The following is a 14,909-nucleotide window of genomic DNA, read 5'->3' as shown; positions in this document are numbered from 1 at the left end:
TGCAATTCTTGGCTCACTGCAACCTCTGCCTCCCAGGCTCAAGCGATCCTCTCACCTCTGCCTCTCAAGTAGCTGGGACCACAGTTGTGTACCCACAATGCCCAGCTAATTTTTGTATTTTTAGTGGGGACGGGGTTTCACCATGTTGCCCAGGCTGGTCTCGAACTCCTGACCTCAAGTGATTCACCCCTCCCCCTCCACCCCCTTCAGCCTCCCAAAGTGCTTTGATTACAGGCGTGAGCCACCGCACCCAGCCCAGTATGTTCTTCCTGCGATCTCAGTTGGCCACATCGTATAATTGTGTGCTCCAGGCTCACTGCTTTCTGGAGTCCCTGTGGCACCCCTGCAGGCTAAGATATCAAACTGCCTCTCATATATATATTCATGTGATACTTTGACATGTCTAAAGGCAAAAACTTCCCCTTTTCTCCAAAAGATACCCACTTCAAAGCTTCCCTATTCTTGAGGTCATAAAGTAGATCCCCACTGTTCTTTTCTCATCTAGTGCCCCGTGTTTTCCTTCCGCAGCATTTCTCACAATCTGTCACAATCTGCCCATGTATACTTGTTTAATGGCTGTTTCTGATGCCATCGTATACGAGCCTCAAGATGGCAGGGGCTGCGTTATGTTGTTCATCACTCTATCCAGTTCCCACCCAGTGTGGTGCTTGTCACATAACTGGCATGCATTCAATGTTTATTGGGATTAGTGAACAAATAAACAAGTGCACTCACTTCCATTTTTATGTTTGCACCCCGGGCCAAGATCATGATGCTATCCCTGACTTTTCCCTCTTCTTCATACTCTAGATCTGCTAGTTTACTAAGTCCTCCTAGAATGTAAGCTGCATGAGGACAACAAATCTCCACCTGTTTTGCTCAGTGTGATGCACTTGCATCACAAGTGCCTAGAACGGTGCCTGGCAGGTGGGTGAATATTTGCTATGTTGCTTGCTAGTTTACATGTAATAATTATTCCATCTTTATAACAATCCTAGAAGGGTGAGTAGGTAGTATTTGTATGCCGATTTCATAAGAAACCAAGGCATCAAGATGTTGAGTTCTTGTCCATTGTCACACAGCTGCTAAATGGTGGAGCTGGGAATTGAACTTGAGTGTTCTGAGGCCCTGCTCTTAATCACTAAGAACTGTGCTATAATGTAATGTAGTGTTTATGTAATATTTGTAATGTTACATGTAATGTTTATGTGTTCATTCTGTGCTTCTAATGTTACATGTAATGTTTATGTGTTTATTCTGTGCTGGTCATTTCACTACAACCCTGTATACTCATTCCACAATGAAGAAGAAGCTGTCTTCAAAGCATGTTTTAAAAAATGACCCAGCACAGGACTCGGTTCATGAGTAGCAGAGTTAAACTCAGACTGTTTGAGCCCAAACCTGGGCTATCTTGTGCCTGTGCAGCCGGACCCACCAGTCTGCATGGCCTGCGGTTTCGGGAGCAGACCCTGACTTACTGTGGACATTACCTGAGAGTCATTAGGTTTTTCTTGCCCTGGACAGACATCTAATGCAGCATGCATGTTCCTTTCTGTAGACAATGGGAGCAGCCGCACATTGCACTCCAGAACAGAGACGACCCCGTCGCCCAGCAACGATACTGGGAATGGACACCCAGAATATATTGCATACGCGCTTGTCCCTGTGTTCTTTATCATGGGTCTCTTCGGCGTCCTCATTTGCCACCTGCTTAAGAAGAAAGGTTATCGTTGTACAACAGAAGCGGAGCAAGATATCGAAGAGGAAAAGGTTGAAAAGATAGGTAAATAACCAGGGCTCTTTTTATTGGGGGTGAGGAGACAGTTTTTAAATATGAAACCAGTGATACATGCTTTCCATCTCTCTGAGGCAGAATGATCCATTTTAGTGGCAGGTGGTACTGTGTAGTGTAAGTGCAGATTGTGCAGTGATCACACCTAGTTTGAAAACTTGCTTTCATTACTGAATACCTGCCAGATAGGGCACGCTTTCTTGCCCTGTGGCCTTAGACAAGTTATTGTGTGCTCTGAATCTCTGCCATGTATAATTTCACTTAGATGTATTTTTAATTAATTTAATCTTATTCATTTGACATTTTAATTTAATTTCAACGAGGAAAATAATCCTCACCTTTTGGGGTTTCTGTGAAATTTAGAGGAAAGATGCATTTGGTATTTGGAATATATTACTACTCATTAAATATTAATCCTTACTATTATTATGGAATCAGATTCGAATAAGTGAGAAGGAAAAATTAAAATAGGTCTCCCCATGTTTGTGATGTTACTTTTGCTGGGAGAGTTCTATCTTAAATATTTGTGATTGGAATTTGTGTTTATTAAGTAAACGATCGTGTGCACAGTGCAGAAAAAGGTATGGCAAGAACTGGTGCCTTAGTACTAACTTCAGGCTATCTCATCTGTTTCTCCTAATGTGGAGTCATAAGGTAGTGTTTAGAAAAACCTGGGAGACGAAATCCTGTTTTCTCCACTGATGTTTCTTTCTCATCATCTTTAGGGATGTTTCCTGACTTGGGCCTTGAGTTGTAGTAGGTGACTCCCCCTATTCCTTTCAGCCCCGCTAAGAGCAGTTTCTGCAGAAAGGTGACATTGGAGTAGGTCGCCCTTCAGGCAAAGCAGGGCTGGCTGGAGGGAGGTTCCTCGTTCCTTGCCAGCTTGCTGGACTGTTGGTTTTTCCCACCCCCACTGACCTTTGAGGCTGAGAAGGAACAGGATTGCATGATGAGTCACATATGAGCCTGTGAGCAAACCAAAGCCAAGTGTTTGTCAACAGAAAGTGGAGCCTCCCCCTCTCCTCCTTCCCAGATGCTCTGTAGGTTGGCTTAGGAGCCAGCTTCTGAGCTGTGTAACCAAACGTGCATGTTCACGTGGAGGAAAGCTGACCTTTGGATGGAGAAGGCATTGTCCAGGTAAATGAGTAGGACATTGCACACCTTGATGCATTCTCTGTGAACTAGGTTGGAGAGTTTCAACCCTCCCTCATTCTCCTTATTGAAGCAAATTTTGCAGATTGATTTCAGAGTGGTTTGCTTTTTTTCCCAAAGACCATCATGTACACTCCTGGTACAGAGTCCCCAAAGTAAACTGAGTTTGTGGACACATAACCAAGCCCTGAATGTAGGTAATTTGGAAGTGTATTTCAGAGGATAGAGCAGTCTGATGAACATGGATGAATTATGATCCAATTTAAAAAGGAAATTAATATTGTAAATTGATATAGTAAGTCTGCAATTAAAATAAAATCCAAGGAGAATCTTTTTCTTTTTTAATGAGCTTTCTTCCCATTTCTTATAAGGCTTTAAGGAAATGATGAGAGAGAAATAATAATGAGGACTGGTACAAATGCATTTTCAAATTATTGTCTTGGAAGGTGAGTGAGTATTTGAACCTCAGAAGAGATAGATGGACAGCTTTGATACTTTCTCTTTATGCTTGTTATGCATTAGGAAGTTTGGTGCTGGAGGGAGAAAGCCTAGAATTGTAGCACCATGGGTGGTCTCCTGAGGCTTCTGGAAACTGTTCAGTGAGGTCTTGGGTTCTAAGATTAATTGACTTGATGCTGGTGACCAGTTGTAACCTGTTCTCCCCTCCTCTTTTCTCTTTCAGAATTGAACGACAGTGTGAATGAAAACAGTGACACTGTTGGGCAAATCGTCCACTACATCATGAAAAATGAAGGTGTGAGCATTTTAGTGTTCCAAAACAATTCAGTATTCCTATCCTTTATTAAAAACCTGCTTCGAAGAGTCAAGATTTATATAGACTCTCTTATTGACTTCACCTAAGCTTTCTAACACCTCAGCTTCCAGCGTTATTCAGCTACGCAAGTTTCACATGAGTGAGTTTTCTAAGCGCGAGTTGGTCTAAGTGTTGCAGAGACCCAGCCCTGGAGCTCTGTCAGCTGGTGTTCAAATCCTGGCCTCACTGCTTACTGGTTGTGTGCATTTTGGGAAAACTACATTGCCTTGTTTCATGAGGTAGAATTTCTTCCTGTAAAATGAGGATAATAATAATTACCTCAGCCTGGCACGGTGGCTCACATCTGTAATCCCAGCACTTTGGAAGGCTGAGGTGGGAGGATTACTTGAGGTCAGGAGTTCAAGACCAGCCTGGGCAAAATAGTGAGACCCCATCACTTCAAAAAAAGTAAATAGCCAGGCATGGTGGCACATTCCTATGTTCCCAGCTACTTGAGAGGCTGAGATGGGAGGATCACTTGAGCTCAGGATTTCAAAGCTGCAGTGAGCTGTGATCACACTGCTGCGTAACAGAGTGAGACTCTGTCAAAAAAAGAAATAATAAGAAATAATAACAATAATATTTACTTCACAGCATTGTTGGGACATAGCACACATAGAGTGCTCAGTATGGTAAGTACTCAAATATTGTCTGTTCCTTTTTCATGCGCTTAAAAAAATTGTGGTAAAATATACAGAAAATTTAGTACTGTTACCATTTTAAAGTGCACCCTTCAGTGAGATTAAGCACATTCACAGTGTTGTACATGCATCTCCACTGTCTAGTTCCAGAACTTTACATCTTCCCAAACTGAAGCTCTGGACACTTTAGGCAGCCACTCCCCATTCCCTCCTCTCCTGTCCACTGGCAGCTGCTGCTGTGCTTCTGTTTGTCTATTCTGTCATCCTTTCTCCAGTGTTAACACTTTTACAAAGTTGAACTTTTATGAAATTTAGTGTTTTTTCACCCTGAAATGTATTCTAAATTGTCATCTTAAGTGGAAGATTAATTTAATCTTGAGTAAAGAAACTTTAGGGTCATTGTTCTGAGCACTGGTTATTCCCTCGATAGCACACCGTGTCCTCAGTGATATTTAAGGTGTGTGGGATTCCTTGCCCACTTACTCAATAGCTGTGGATTCTCACACTTTGAATTCTCATGACAATTTAAAAGAAAACATTTCCCCTGGGCTTTGTCTGTGCTTTAGTCAGCGTGGACTCGTGGACTGTGCCCTGATGATAGAGCTGAGACATTTGTCTAAACATTGAAATACACCACACTCATCAGTAAATACCTGCTCCTCTGCCCTCAGGCCCTGCCCTGGGCACCCCACACTCCCAGATCCTCACTACTCCACAAGAGCACCTGCCTGCCCAGCCTGTTTGTCAGTTTGACTCTCTTCAACTGTTTTTGACTTAGAGAAACAGCAGTTTCGTATGGTTGAGCATAATTTTCATTGCTGTTTTTAGAATGTGCTTTATGCTTTTGGCATAGATCTGGGTGCTTTATATACGTAATCTCATTTAATCCTCAAAACATCCCTATAAAGTTAGTTCAATTACACCCATTTTACATATAAAGAAAGAAGGTTCCAAGTAGTTAAATTCACATGGTTAGTGAGCAGCCCAGCTCTGTCTGTCTGGTTTCAAATTCAGCATCCTTTTCAACCACACAATATTGTCCCTCCTGTCTTCTAATATGCAGTTGTCAATTTCTACAGTCTATAAAATCAGACAACCAAACTTATTCGGATGATGTTTAAAATAACAAAAAAGACCAGAATACTTGGATTTTGATCTCTGTCTTCCAGAGACCTTCCTTCAGGGCACAATTCAAAGAACAGGGCACAGTTCAAAGAAAGCACTCCAGAACAGGTGATACTGTTCCTGAGTACTCAATCATGGATGTTTCTTTTACATGAAAAAAAGTGCTTTTGAATTTGCCCAAGCAATGCATGACTATGTCCTTGGCCTAGAAGATGTACCCATTCTGGAAGTGTGCAGCATAAGGCGTGGATGACCCCCTCACTGCCTCTGTGCCTTTAACATTCCAGACTGCCTTTTGTGGCTGTGGGGAGCTTGCAGGCCTTTGGGACCCGGGCTTCTGAAAGCTGGAGCAGTTGCCAGATTTGTGATGATGCATGAAATGGGTTACTGGCAGTTGAATCAGTTGAAATAAGTAAACTGTGAGAACCTTGCCAGGGGCTGAAGTTCTCACGTATCGACGTCATAGCACTCATGAGGGTTTGCTATGTGCTGGGCCTGTTCTGTGGGCTTTCCAGGGATGCTGTGATCTCGACATTTTCTTCCCATGTTATAAACTGAAGCCGACCGCACTTAACTAAGTTGCCAATGTTGCACCGCTGGAAAGTGGCGGAGCTGGGATTGGAACTCAGGTGTTCTGGTTCCATAGTCTGTTATTTTAACCACTTACTGTAGTACCTCTGTCCAGGTGTCATGAAAGAGGGATGGAAAACTTATTCCTTTCAAAGAGGGACAGTATATAGCTGGGGTAGTTTGTAGAAATCCTTAAGCATTAACTCAATAAATTCTTCAAAGTACCGGCCGGGCGTGCTGGCTCATGCCTGTAATCCCAGCACTTTGGGAGGCTGAGGTAGGAGGATCACTTGAGGTCAGGAGTTCGAGACCAGCCTGGCCAACATGGTGAAGCCCTGTCTCTACTAAAAATGTAAAAATTAACTGGGCATGGTGGTGCATGTCTGTAATCCCAGCTACTTGGGAGGCTAAGGCAGGAGAATCACTCGAACCCGGGAGGCAGAGGCTGCAGTGAGCCAAGATTGCAGTGTCACTACACTCCAGCCTGGGTGACAGAGTGAGACTCTGTCTCAAAAAAAATAAAAATAAATAAATAAATAAAAATAAAAATAAAAGTACCAGATGACGTAGGCCCTGTTACCACCCTATTTTGTAGATTAGGAAACAGCGACCCAGAGGATAAGACACTTGTTCAAAGCCACACAAGCAGGTATGGCAGGATGGTGCTGGCGGTAGGCACTTCTCTTAATTACAGCAGGGAAGGTGTTTGGGGTCCTTGGAGGAAGCATATTATATAATTTCCTCACTTCCCACACTCATGGGCAAATAGGGCTTTTTTTTTTTTTTTCTTTTTCTTTTTAAATGATGTTGTTTTCCTTTTGGAAAGTAGCCTTTGTGTTTTTACTGTGCTTAGTACCAGTAGGTACCACTGAGCAGTCAATATCTGAGGTGCCATTTTTCTCGTCTCTCCTCTGCTCCCCAGTTCTCTTTGCCTTCTATCTTATTCTCAACTCCAGGTCCCCTCTCCGCCTGTCCACGCCTTCATCTGTGTATCTGCGGTTTCTCCAGGGGCCTGTGAGGACAGCTGGTGACTCCAATCCTTTGTGCAGCCCTTGGTTCCCTTCCTGGGCCCCCAAGTAATACCTAATGTTGCTGCACTCCCCTTTCCAGCTGTGGCCTCTTCAGCTTCCCGCCTGCACCAAAACCACAGCCTGGTGATAAGATGCAGCCTTGATCTCTTACCAGTTTATAACCTAGCATGTTTGAGTTTGGCTTTGAGACTGAAATCCTCTATTTTGTGGACCAAATGCATTTTTTAAAATATTTTTGTCTCAATGATTAACATAACTTTCAACTTAGTACCAATTTGGACTTCCCTGTTGATATTTTCTGTCTTTGATAAGTTGGAATTAATATTAATTTCACTTTCTAGTTTTAAAAGTGATACGTGTACCATAACTTTTCCTTTACGTTAAAAAAGGAATAAAATTAAGCACAATCTGTCTATTACCCTTTTCCCACGTGTGTTTAGGTTTTCTTTTCCTAGGTTCATGCATCCGTAAACATTTGCAATCATGATATATGAATGGTTTTTGCTTCGCATTTTAAGTTTGGCAAATGGGGTGATATTTGACCTGTACTCATGGTAACATTCTTGTTTATGGTTTAAACACATTTTGTTTTTAATGTTGGAAATCAATTTTAATTTAGATAAATATCTCTTGAAGGATGGATTATCAGCTGACCTGCTGGGCAAACACACTTTGTTTGTTTGGTTGTCTCCATCCTCACACAACACTTCTGACACAGATGTGTGGGTTTTTTCCATACTTTGCAGTTCTCCAAATCCCCAAACCCTGCAATTTAATACAGTTCTGACTCTGTCTACCTAGAGTTAGCATCAGATCCCAAAAGACTGCCCCTACTTGGGATGCCAGTTGGAAGCCAAGGCTCTGGTACTTCTGACCTATAATCTGTAAATGGCTGGGAGGAGGGATCCACAATCCCCTCCTCCGGTTTGATATTTTCCTAGAATAGGTTACAGGACTCAGGGAAACACTTTATTACATGTACTGGCTTGTTATAGAGGATGCAACTCACGAACAACAAAATAGAAGAGATGCATAGTATTGGGATGGGATGCAGAGCTTTCCTGCCCTCTCTGGGTGTGCCACCCTCCCAGCACCTGCACCTGTTCAGCCACCTGGAAGCTATCAAATCTTGTTGTTCAAGAGTTTTTTTTGTCAAGTTTAATTTCGTCCCAGAACCCTGCCCCGTCCTCCCCTGCTCTGACTTTCCTGAGGTCCCTGGGTAGGGCTGAAAGTTCCAACCCTCTAATTGCTTAGTCTTAATGATGACTGGCCCCACCCTGAGACTGTCTAGGGGCCCCACCCCGAGTCACCGCATTAGTGTAAACTCAGGTGTGATCAAAAGGTGCTCATTATGAATAACAAAAGACACTCCTATCAGGAAATTCCAAGGCCTTTAGGAACTCTGTGACAGGAACCCAGGACAATGACCAAATCCGCTGCATATTATGCCACACCTGCACTCTGACTATTTTCCTAATCCAAAGAGTTGGATGTACCGCAGTGCTAGCTTTTAATTCATCTTTCTAAATAGAGCCGAACTGAATCGTGTCTGGGTAGTCGCTGGAGTTTTTTTGCATTGTATGGATGTTTGGAAAATATCTGGGAGTCTGTAGCTGAGTTCCTCTGCTAGGCCCTTGAACTGGCTGCTTAGTAAAAATTGCAGGGAGTACTACAGATAGTCCTCAAGTGCTTCTGATTAGTGATTAGTACTTCTGATCCCTAGGCAAGAGATGCCTTTGTGAAGTTTTTGCCTTCAGGCTTCGTTTATATTTTGGCAGAAAAGATTCCTTTATAAATGACTGTTAGTACGAAGTGGGTTCTGAAACTTTCTCTGTTGATTATGCAAACATGCCGTGAACCATTATTCAACCTCTGTCCCTTTGGGTGGGGACTTGGACATTGAAGGGTAGGAAGGAGGGTGTCAGGGTTAAAAGCACCCACCCTGGAGTCAGACAGACCAGGGTTTGTGTCCAAGCCTGTCACTCTCTAGCTGTGTGACTCCGGCCAGTCAGTTACGATCTTTAGGTCTCAGTCTGTATACTTGTAAAATGGGGGTGATAATTCTACCTACTGTTAAGGTCATCAGAAAAGTCCAACACATAAGATCTGTAAAGGTTTCAGGCAGTGACTGGCACGTGCTGGCGCTTACATTTTGGTGATGGCAATGTTAGTTTTTGCTTGGGAAATTTGCCTTAGGTGTGAGGAAAACTTTGAAGAGAATAGTGATGGGAGAGACAACCAGACATTTTTCTTGCCTGATTTTGGCTGTTTCATGCATATTATCAAGCAGGGATTCAGGGAGAAAAAGAGGTCTTTTCTGGAAAATACCACCCTTTGGAACATCTTCCCTTTTCTTGAGGGAGTTTCCTTGCCCTGTACCTAGCTCCTCCCATTTTGGGGAAGGCCGTGAAAGGAAGTGTAGTTGACAAAATGCCAGCAAGTGTGGAGAAAACCACCTATGGCTTAGTGTAGCTGTGAGTAATATGCAAGGAGGAGATACACCTTCAACAGAACTCAGAGTATTGCTCTTTTATGGTAACTTCACAACCAAATTAAGGCATGTGTTTCAGTCCTAACGGTGGTGTTATATTAGAAAGCCTTCTTGTAACTGGAAACCAAAAATGTTCCCACTAGACAGATTACTGAAGTTGACTCCCTGGAGGTTAGCTCAGAGACAGGGATGCATGTGTGTACATGCGGGTATGTACCTGTACATGCATGCATGTGCGTGCGTGTGTGTGTGTCCCATGTGCCACAGGGTGAGTCCTAGAGACTCACTCAGCAAACCAAGGGGATGTTTACTAATTATTCCTGAGAGATAAAGATGAGTTACAGGAATTCGTGAATAACCGAGAAACACACATCTACAAAAAGCAAGCTTTAATAATGATTTTAATATATCTTATCTTCCTGGAATTATTTTGTAATTTGATCTTTCATTTTATAGGTGGTCATCATTTTACAGGTGATTGATTTTCTCAGGCAGTGACTTAAATGTTTGATTTTAAAAAGCTCACTCCTGTATGTGCTGTTAGTGCTGTCCCTGTTTTAATACCTTTTGGTGTTGTTTTCCCTCTTTTTTATGTTTATAGTTTTGAAGTTTGGTAAATGTTGGCAGAGTAAGTATGGGCGGCAAATTACTTTATATAATCAGCCATCCATATCCATGAGATCTGCACCTATGGATTTAACCAATCAAGGATAAAAAAAAATTAGGAAAAAAAAATGGATGATTGCATCTTTCTGGACATGTGCAGACTTTTTTCTTGTCATTATTTCCCATATAAAACAGCATAACAACTATTTACATAGGATTTCCATTGTATTAGGTATTATAAGTAACCTAAAGATGACTTAAAGTGTACGGGGGAGGGGGAGATGTGTTTTATATCAGGAACCTGAGCATCTGTGGATTTTGGTGTCTGCACGGATCTGGGGAACATCCCTGCATGGATACTGAGGACTACTGTATTTTGTATACAATAAAATACAAAATTGTATGTGGGATTGTATATCCAAACCTAGTATCTGAAATAACATTATTTTTCTGAATCCTCATTTATTAGCCAAAAGAGAAATTAACTGACATTACTGGATTATACTGAAATGTGTTTTACAGAGGGAACTGTCTTCTTTATTGTGCAGGAGAAATTACTATGGATCCGTTTTCATGTTTTTGTAATGACAGGAGGTCTTATTTAGATCAAAATTTGTGTCTGAAAATGCATTTGGACATCCTCACAGATAGCTGTGAAAGGGTAAAGTATTTCTTTTGGCAAAGGGTAAAGTATTTCTTTTGGCAAAAGATTAAGTGTTGTATTAATATTTCTTAAAAGAAAGAAGCAAAAACCCACATGATCTCAGGGGTCGCAATGGGGCAATGTGTCCCCTAAGAAGATAAAAATTGGATCGGGGCCAAAAAAAAAACCTCACTCTCTTATGTGTAAAGCACAGATATGTGTATAGTACATAACTGAATATATATCTGCTGTATTGTACATTAATGGGAAAGTCATTAGGGTAAAATAGTTGAACAAGGCTCTTGGGTGGGGTAATAATGAAAGCCAGGTTGAGAAACACCACACTGTAAGCCCGTAACTGTTAACACTTACAGCAGCAGTTGGAACTAGAATTAATATTCCTTCTCTAGAAAAGTCATTTGAATGTTGAATATTAAAGGTTGGTGTTGGCTTACATGGTAAATAGTGATTTTTATTTGTTCTTTCCTCTCTAGAGAATTGTTGTGGTTAGTCATGAGAACAGTTCTTCAGAAATCAATTGAAAAGGTTACAAGCCAGTAATAACATTTGGCCTTGCCAATTAAATAGCCAAGGGAAACTTGAACATTCACTTCAGTCTTTTATCCTGGGGAGCATGACCACTCTACAAGGAGGCAGAAAACACATGGCGTGTGGATGTGGGTGTGGGTTGGGGGACCCAAGAAACTTAGATTAGGTTTTTTTTTTTTTTTTTTGCTTTTGTTGACAGCCTAACTTCCCATGTACAAATTTGAATTTTTTTTAGAAGTCTAATTTAAGTTAGCATATATTATATAACTTATATGTTGTGATCAATACTTGAAATTTTTTTTTTTTTTTTTTTTTTTTGAGACAAAGTCTCGCTCTGTCACCCAGGCTGGAGTGCAGTGGCGTGATGTCTGCTCACTGTAAGCTCTGCCTCCCGAGTTCACACCATTCTCCTGCCTTAGCTTCCTGAGTAGCTGGGACTACAGGCGCCTGCCACCACGCCCGGTTAATTTTTTCTATTTTTAGTAGAGATGGGGTTTCACCATGTTAGCCAGGATGGTCTCGATCTCCTGACCTTGTGATCTGCCCGCCTCGGCCTCCCAAAGTGCTGGGATTACAGGCGTGAGCCACAGCACCCGGCCAATACTTGAAATTTTAAGATGTCTGGCCAGTCAAGGGCTTATATGATCCTGAAGCTCATCTGGAAAATTAACCTTCTCTCATCCCTGATTCGATATGGGATAGAATTGACGCTACAGGAGTATTCAGAGTTTAGGGCTACTTATTTTGGCACATACAAGTTATTAGACTATAGGTCACTTATGAAATACATTTCACTATCATATTTTTCAAAGTATATTTATCAAAATTAGTTAACTGCAATGGAGCAGCGGCATACAAATGGTCCTTTAGTTTGGTGGAGTTGGTGTGGGGTGAGGGGGTGGTTTCTTCTACTTTATATTGCTATTGATGTGTAGGAAGCAATGCCTTATAGTAGATCTGCTCTCTTTGCCATAGATTCTCTGTCATTCTTACTAAGTTCCTGTGGGGTGAAAGTTATTGACAGATGGTGCCATGTTATGCAGTTATGTTGGGGGAAACCCTCCCTTCTCTAGGCCCCCAGGACCTCATCTGTGAACTGAAAGAATGGAATTAGATGTGTTTTCAACAGCTTTTCTGATGTGATTACTCATCTTATTCATTCTATTTTAATTCTTTATTTTTATTCCTTAGCGAATGCTGATGTCTTAAAGGCGATGGTAGCAGATAACAGCCTGTATGATCCTGAAAGGTGAGTGCTCCTCCCCTCTTTCTTAGTGCGACATCTTTTCAGTTACTTGCTCAGGTATGGTGCCATCTGAAATGCTCTTCTGCTGGAGCAGGTTTCCCAACTTTGACACTATAGTTATTTGGGGCCAGGTAGTTCTTTGCTGTGTGGAACTGTCCTGTGTATTGAGGATGTTTGACAGCATCCCTGGCCTTCACTCACAAGATGCCAGAGCACCCCCTGCCCCCACCCTCCCAAGGTGTGACAACCCATAATGTCTCCACACATTGTCAATGTCCTGTAGTGGGGACAGTCACTCCTGGTTGAGAACTGCTGTGTTAGAGACTAGTGATCGGAAGAAGGAAGGCATAGAGGTTAAGGGCAAGAACATAGCCTTGGAATTGGGAGATGTGGTTGAGTCCTGCCTGCACCAAAATATTAACTGTCTGTTCTTGAGGAAGTTAACTGACCACCCTGAGTTTAAGTTCCATCATCTATAAAATGGAGATCACCACAGTACCAGCTTTATAGGGTTGTTGTAAGGAATACAGAGACAGCATCCTTGGCCTCCATTCACACTGAAAGACCTCCACGAACAATGATGATTCAATGAACAAGCAGGTTTGGAGCTACCTGCTACGTTCTGTTTTTGTATTACTATTTTAGGTTACGGTTGTTGAGCAGCATATTCCTTCATAATTAATTACAGATAACTGTATTTCCATAAAAGTATTATTTCTCCAACAAGGAGCATTTATTGGATGCCTACTGTGTGTTGAGTGCTGCTGTGGAGCTGGACATCCACAGACCCTTGCCGTGGAGGAACACAGTGGGGAGTGGAGACGTGTGTGTGAGGCCTTGTGGTGGAGAGCCTGCAAATGCTGTAGGACGGGTGGAGACTGAAGGCTCTGGGGGACCCCAGAGGGCCAACAGGAGTTCAGGAAGGTTCATGGAAGAGGTGCCGTCTGAACCAGGTGTGCAAGAGTTGGAGATAAGAAGGCAGGGCTAGCTGTAGGAAGAGGAAGGGCCAGAAGAAAAGCCACCACAGCATGAAAGCCTGGGACTCACCTGTGAAGGGTTCGGTCCAGGGTGGCCAGGCCAAGTGACATGGCAAAGGGGTTGGATCTTTCTCCGCTTCCTATGTGGGTCGTGCACTCAGCACACCTTAGATGTTTGTCAAACTGGCTACGTTAGATGTGTGTTTTAGAAAGGTAACTCAGAGTGCAAGGAGGTGAGTTGAGGAGAGACCTAGAGTCATAGAGACAGAAGATCCCTGATTTCTCCCACATTCCAGTCCTGGCCACAGACGGCTGGTGTTGTGACCATCTTAGCTCATGGTGTCTTTGTCTCAGTCATCTTGGGGCATCCTGTAGTGCCCGTCAGTGGGTTTTGTACACAGCTGGTACTTGAGAAATGCTTGTTGAATGAATGTTGTTAAACTCTTGCATTCAGCTTTCTAATATGTGGTGCTAATTTAACATTATTTTACTCCAGGAAGGTACTGCTGTGTGTTTTTATTTTAACAATTAGGAAGGCATCCCTAAAGAGCACCAGAAGACTTTTGGCTCAGTCATGTTTGAGGCGGTCTCCTCAACCGTAGGCTCTACTTCTTTTTTAAATGTGCGGGTGGCCAGTTTGTATCACCAAAAAGGCTGGTTTCTGCCATCACAGCCTCCTGTGTGTCTCTGGGGCTCTTGCCACAGGTCCAGGTGTCAGGCTGTGGGTGTCACGCCACCCCCAGTACTCCCACCTGTGCCAGAGGGCTGATTCCTGCTCAGTTTGGCTCTGTTTGGTTAGAATTCCTCCTTTTCTGCTGGGCCAGAGCCTTCACACATGCCTTTTGAAAATAGCTCACATCTGGCCTATATATTTCTGCTTTTTTTTTTTTTTTTGAGACAAAGTCTCGCTCTGTCACCCAGGCTGGAGTGCAGTGGCGCGATCTAGGCTCACTGCAAGCTCCGCCTCCTGGGTTCATGCCATTCTCCTGCCTCAGCCTCCAAAGTAGCTGGGACTACAGGTGCCCGCCAGCACGCCCGGCTAATTTTTTGTATTTTTAGTAGAGATGGGGTTTCACCATGTTAGCCAGGATGGTCTCGATCTCCTGACCTCGTGATCTGCCCGCCTCAGCTTCCCAAAATGCTGGGATTACAAGCGTGAGCCACCACGTCTGGCCGTATTTCTGCTTTTTGTATTTTGGATGGTCTAGCCAAATATATTCCAGATTATCAAAGTGATCTCTGCTGTTTCTGAAACACTATACTGTATAGCAA

General features: G+C 42.8%; 1 protein-coding gene across 2 annotated transcripts in view; it reads left to right on the top strand.

Moving 5' to 3' along the window:
- Positions 1–14,909, top strand: part of RELL1 (RELT like 1) — a 73,769-nt gene that overhangs the window by 33,676 nt on the left and 25,184 nt on the right. The window contains exons 1-4 of one of the 2 annotated variants that reach the window (XM_054553819.2): positions 809–927; positions 1,559–1,783; positions 3,627–3,698; positions 12,606–12,663. In XM_054553819.2, the coding sequence (XP_054409794.1) occupies positions 888–927; positions 1,559–1,783; positions 3,627–3,698; positions 12,606–12,663 (395 nt within the window). In that variant the 5' untranslated portion in view covers positions 809–887. Of the gene's footprint in view, positions 1–808; positions 928–1,558; positions 1,784–3,626; positions 3,699–12,605; positions 12,664–14,909 lie in introns of those variants that run through there. The other variant, XM_002814657.6, reaches the window with a different exon arrangement.

This window comes from Pongo abelii, chromosome 3, assembly GCF_028885655.2.
Source record: "Pongo abelii isolate AG06213 chromosome 3, NHGRI_mPonAbe1-v2.0_pri, whole genome shotgun sequence".
NCBI classification, from domain to species: domain Eukaryota; kingdom Metazoa; phylum Chordata; class Mammalia; order Primates; family Hominidae; genus Pongo; species Pongo abelii.
This window is presented reverse-complemented; position numbering and strand designations above follow the sequence as displayed.